General features: G+C 35.7%; 1 protein-coding gene across 1 annotated transcript; it reads left to right on the top strand.

Moving 5' to 3' along the window:
• Positions 1 to 1,114: 1,114 nt before the first annotated feature.
• LOC149249191 (uncharacterized) lies at positions 1,115 to 3,154 on the top strand. Its single transcript, XM_089456198.1, has 3 exons — positions 1,115 to 1,822; positions 2,168 to 2,285; positions 2,417 to 3,154. Exons 1-3 carry the CDS (start codon positions 1,288 to 1,290, stop codon positions 2,715 to 2,717), a joined length of 954 nt encoding a protein of 317 aa, XP_089312324.1. The 5' UTR covers positions 1,115 to 1,287; the 3' UTR covers positions 2,718 to 3,154.
• Positions 3,155 to 6,131: the final 2,977 nt, after the last annotated feature.

Below are 6,131 nucleotides of genomic sequence, written 5' to 3'. Positions count from 1 at the left end.
TAAACTAGTTCTACAGTTCAGTATATATTTTTTTTAATTTTTTAATTTTTTTATGAGGACAATCTGTACATATGTTGTACAACGGACAGCAACCCAGTCAATCCATACAATGATGCGTGTTTCGAACGTGGGTGGGGAGGGCAATATTGCACCATCCCAACCACCGGGACAACAACCCAGTACAATTCAGTATTTTATTGTGTAAGTAATGCAATGTAAGTTTGTTACAAGTAAAAAGTGAATAGTATACACCATACAATTTCAAATTAATATATAACAATAAGTATTAATAATTATAATGCAATTTCAAATTAATATATAATAATAAATATTAATAATTATAATGCAATGTAAGCTGTCAACATTAAAAATGTTGATTAAAAGTAAAAATAAAAAATATACATCATACAATTTCAAATTAATATATAATAATAAATATTAATAAATGGATTAAAATTTCAGATTATTTGACAGGTTTATGATGCTTGATAAATCAGACTTGATGGATCAAAATTTCAGATTATTTAACAGGTTTATGATGCTACTGGATCATGCACAGAGTGCACAACAGTGCCTAGTGTCTTTGATGAATGGTTTAGTGGTAAATATAGGCCATTACAAAATTGGAAGAAATAATATTTAATTTAATTTGGTTATTTTTAATGTGTTATGTATTTATGGTAAAACTAAAAATTAATAATCTTATTTATTTAAATAAATCAACTTAAATCTATTTTAAATTTAAATTTACCAAGCGTCAAAATAATTAAATTTATGTGAAATACAAACTTTTTTAAAATAAAAAAATTATTTAATCCCTTTTAACACCTTTTTTAAATAAAAAAATTATTTAATCCCTTTTAACGCTGAATAAATTTAATTTAGAATTAAGAGAAATATTTTTTATAAAAATAAATTTAAAAATTTGAAATGGCTAAACACTTTATTTCTTTCCAATGCAAACGAGGAGCGGAAGTGAAAGCGGGACCCTCATTTGCCTTCGAAATAAAGAGCTTTTGACGTAGGGTCCCGCTTAAACCTACGCTCCTCCAAAATTTGAATTTCCCCCCAATTTTCAATTCAATATTAAAATCAAAGCCTACCTTCTCTGCACTCCCCAATTCTATATGTTGCAGCAGTAGCAGAACTTTCTCCCATCTCATTCTGGTTTATAGTTCATTGGTTCAGAGCGATTAGCAGCAGCAGTCCAGCCTTCTCCCATCTCATCCTGGTTTGTAGCTCATACGTTCAGAGCGATTAGTAGCAGCAGTCCAATCCACGTCAGTAATGAGGACTGCAACGGCAGGAGGAAGAAGAAGCCCATCTCCTTCTTCTTCTCCAAAGAAACAGCAGCAGAAGCGCCCGCGATGGAGGAGGGTCGACAACGTTCTCACATTTCCCTCTTCCAAGAGAGTGCACGGACTTCCACACCACTCTCATCATCTTGCTTACTCTGATCCAAATAACAATCCCACAACATCCCAATCTGATTCAGGTTCCCCTCACTACAGGGGTAGGGTCGGTCATTATAACTATCAAACGCCCTATGCCAAGGCCAAAGAAGCATCATCGTCATCCTCTACCTCTGTGTGGGTTCGGCTTTCTGATAAACCTCCCACTGCTTCCCCTGTCAACCACTGTGAAGATCTGGAAGTGCCAGTTGCTTCCGCAGCAAAATGTATTCCGCACCATCAACAGCAGAGGCAGCAAAACTACCAAGTTTCCCACATGGAGATGGATATTGACAATGTAGATGGCTCCGGTGACGAAGGCTGTGTTGTAGTCGATGTTTCCCAAAGGTTCATTGTTGCAGATCCTCCGCGTAAGTAACTCCTATCTGATTTTGATTTCAGTTGTATGTTTTATTTTCTGGCTTGCTCATTTAAGTTTATGAATAAAACATTTAATGTGTTAGATAGATTTCTGGAGCTTAACGTTAAGTAGGCGGAAATCTTTGACATTTGTCCCAAGAATGAGAAGGTGTTGGGCATTTGTCCCGGAGAATAGGGGTGTCCACCAGAAATATCAAATGTTTCAGCCTACTTACACAGCTCAGCTCAGCTCTGGAAACCTATCCACATTATGAACAAACAATTGTAAAAATCTGCATTCGCACATTTAATGTTACATTTTAAAGGCTGATCTGCTTGAATTTATGTGATTTCAGGCCCTGCCAAGCAAACTCTAGTTGAATCCGATTCGCACAAATTATGCCAGCGGCAGAAGCAGATTGACTATGGGAAAAACACTCTCGGTTACGAAAGATACCTGGAGCTCGTCCCTCGGTATCACTCATTCCTTGATTCGCCTTTTAGCCCTCTCGTTCAAGTTTAACGAGATCCTGTCAAGATTATGCTTTGCTCTTTTTATTATTACTGTTGGATCACAAGTGCTTTTCCTTGTCTTCGTCTCGCAGGAAACATAGGAAGAAATTTGTGCATCCTCAAACTCCTGACATCAAGCAGGTCTGCAGCAAGCGCAGCTGGGACGGCCAGGTCAAGAAGTGGAGGAGAAGACTTCATGAGTTCGATCCCCCTGCTAGCGAGAATGAGGAGGTCCCTCAGCTGTTTTCTAACAATGATGGATCCGTAGCAGATAATCAAGAGGAGAACGATACGCCGACAGCTTCTGGTTCAGAGGGCAATCCAAAAGAGGAAGTCGGTGTGGCGGCAATCTATGATGATTGGGATGTCGATGACGATGCAATGGAGCCATGAATGTAAGGGGAAGAATTAGAAGCCTGCCTGTAATCATTACTTTTTAGCCACTTTGTTTTGTTTTGTTATATTGCCAAGATTCAGGTAACTTGACCTTTAGGTCTCTATTCTCTCTGAGCCACAATCTTCTATCAAGGAGGAACGAAAACTAATGCAGTTGAACGGAGGCAATGTCCAGCGTTACATTTATGTGCAAAAAAAATGCATTTAATCATGGTCAAGTGGGTTGTCGTTTGCAAGTCAGTAGATGAATTTGTTGCTGTTTGGGCACAGACTCGTTGTCCAGAAGCTCGCACTTATTCCAACTAACAAGCAGAGTTTCTTTCATTTAAGCAGACGATCATAGTTTTATTTATATGACAAAGCCCGTTTTGTTCATTGAAACAATGAGTTCTGTGGAATTTGATAATGTTATGGTGCGTACTTCCTCTTTTCTATTTCTTCTTCTTTTCTTGAGAGAATACTTAAACTTTGGATACACATATAAACTGTGATGGCTTCAATAGCTTGTTCTTATAACAGTCAAAATAACAAAAGCTAAAGAATTTGTACATTGATATTAGTCTTTGTTCCGGAAGTCTATGACGATAGCTTCCAAGGCCTGGCCATCTGGAAATTCCATGATATTCATTGTTCTCTGCTGAACCAGAATAGCTTCCTTAGATAATTGATCAGCCACCATGCAGCCACCATGCAATCGATCATCCACCATGTTCAACTCTCTGTAACTATGTTTGCATTCAAACCATTCCAGATTCCCAATTTCATTTTTGTTTTCCTGCAATATATATGCTAAGTGGAGAGCCATTAATTTGATATGATTGCAAATCCAGTCAACAACTAGTTTGGATTCACCCATAATATGCAATTTTTTCACAATGTTATGGTACATTTGTTTGTTTGTGTTAAGTGAAGGATATTTTGAAAACTTCTGCCATGATTTCAACCCACAAACACACAGTTCTTTTATCTCAACAAACGAGTACAGTTTTTTTAATTATTATATATATTATGATTTCCAGTGTGACCTTGGAGCAATGAGTTTTGTGAAAAATTGAGTAGGTTAAAATGCATTTGTTTCTGTGTCAATTAAAAGCCAATTCGGTAACGTTCGCCCTTCTTTCAACCAACAAACGCAGTATTATTTTATTTTAACAAATGAACGAACAGTTATTTTCCTTCTATTACAAAGTCTGGTTTGTGCTTCAAGCAATGAGTTATGTGAAAATTGACTATGTTATCATGCATTTACTTTCTTCTGTTAATTAGGGGCTAACTTGAAATGCGATTTCTAGTACTTGTTTTATCTTTGAGGCCATATGATGTTGCATGGGTGCGTATGTAAAGACATTTGTTTTTGTCGTTGAGGGTTGGATTTAAGCTTCATGGTTTCTATGTGAATTTGGAGTAAAGCTGATTCAAGTTCGATGAGGTCTTGGACATTATGTAAACCCTATCTTGCTATGGAATCCATAATCATTATTATTTGTCTTCATTTAATCTGTTTATTTTACTTGTCATTCCTGCACTTTTTCTCCAAGCTTATTCCAAATAGAAACTTGAAATTTGCAAACCTCCCTCAGTATGCCATTTAACACGGGCCAGTTACCTTTGACACTTCTTTCAAAGATCAATACAAAATGACTATGGCACTTCAAGAAAAGCTCTAGAAAAGTCGTGAGAGATTTGGGTTGAAGCGAAAAAAGGTCAATTTTTTAATGGTTTACCTAAACCCTAGATTCTGTCACCGTAAACCCAAAAGCGGCATCTAAATTAGGAGGCTACTACCCATCTACAATATCTGAGTTGTTAGACTAGATTCTTGTGCCTGTGGATCTCAATCACAGGCCTGTTAAGTATGCCCTAGTTTTTTTCTTTCATAATTGCAAATTTCAATTCTATTCTTTTTTTTTTTTTTAAGATATGGTATGCATATTTGCATTAAGAATGGCCACCTAAATTAAATGCTCGATGGATCCATGTTGATATTGTTATTAATGAGATGTGTGGTAAATATTGCAAAAAAGACATATAAGTAGGCTGTATTTAGAGGTTGAAACAAAACTTAGTACAAGAGGCCAGGTTGTTCCATGTGGTGCCATTGATATTGGACACATTAGATTGGAAATGCACAAAATGTTTGAGAAATTTGAAAAAGAAAAGGTTAGGCATAAAGAGATGGATGCTAAAAGATTGAGGAAGACCTAACTTGCCATGAGGATGGCTTAAAAGAAAGAACATTCAAAGTTATTTTATACCTTTTTACCTCTTCTAGTGCCTTTAAGCAAAGTGAGACTCAACTAACCTTACATATCCATTGAAAGAACATAAAGAAGTTGTTGAATACATAGCTAAATGGTAGTAGGGTGCTTCCCCTTAAATGATATCCACTTACCTTATTATGAACCTATGTGGGGTTTTGTTGTTATCATTGATAAGGGCTTCAAAGTCCATTAAATGCATGAACAAAAATGTTTGTCCATAGAGGAGCACTTTAAGGGTTTTCAATAGTCATGGGTTAAAGCAAGATGTACCATCATGTTAAATGGATATATTGATAAAAAAATTAAACTATAAAAAATTTACTTGTCTTTTCCATGAGGAACAATGATGTTTTTGAAATCAAGTGATGCATATGATAAGGTGAATGACGTAAACTTGTTATTTCATCTTTTTGATGAAATGTTATGTTGGTGGGGGAGACAAATGTTGTTTAGAACATCATTGATAATGTCTTTAACTATGTTATTGTTGGTAATATGTTAGAGAGTAAATACAAAGCCACATTGTGGATTCGATGTGCTACACATTTGATAAATTCATGCTTAGGATGTATACAGACAAGGTTAGATAAAAAATATTGTAAATCATGCCAAAAGCATTATGAATAATATCCACAATAATTCATGGGCATTGTATGTAATGAAGGAAAACATTGAGGTTAGAGACCTTGTTAGGCTTGCCATCATAAGATTTGCAACTCAATTCATGTTATAATCTCTCCTTTATTAAGTATAGATTTGGAAAAAGATGTTTTCAAGGGATGAATCAAATGGATATTAGTGGGTCTATAAATGAGATGGAAACATGCCAAAAGAAAAGCTTTTGAAAATATATTTTGGTAAAAGGTAGCAGAGCACATGATAATTGTGGCCCCTTGTCAAGGTGTTCCAACTGGTGGATGAGGAAAATTTGGTCATTAACTACATTTATGAGGGTATGGATTAGGAGTAGTAGATAAAAATGGCACACAAGGATAGTGTAACTAAATATGGGCCTATATAGGAAATCATTAATAATAAATAGAACAACTAACTCCATCACCTTATTACCACTTAGATTTGTCTTGTTGGATATGCAAGGTCTTTCCCAAGACAAATCAAAGGCAACTTGAAGACAAACCAATGTCATCTT

The sequence above is a fragment of the Pinus tabuliformis genome, chromosome 7 (genome assembly GCF_031772625.1).
Source record: "Pinus tabuliformis cultivar Carrire ecotype Pingquan chromosome 7, CPIR1, whole genome shotgun sequence".
Lineage (NCBI taxonomy): Eukaryota > Viridiplantae > Streptophyta > Pinopsida > Pinales > Pinaceae > Pinus > Pinus tabuliformis.
Note: the sequence above shows the minus strand (reverse complement) of the source record. Positions and strands in the feature narration are given on the sequence as shown.

Coding starts and splice junctions, on each gene's coding strand:
- LOC149249191 (XM_089456198.1), top strand. CDS start 1,288: ATGAGGACTGCAACGGCAGGAGGAAGAAGAAGCCCATCTCCTTCTTCT. Junction 1,823..2,167: donor CATTGTTGCAGATCCTCCGC/GTAAGTAACTCC, acceptor ATGTGATTTCAG/GCCCTGCCAAGCAAACTCTA. Junction 2,286..2,416: donor TACCTGGAGCTCGTCCCTCG/GTATCACTCATT, acceptor TTCGTCTCGCAG/GAAACATAGGAAGAAATTTG.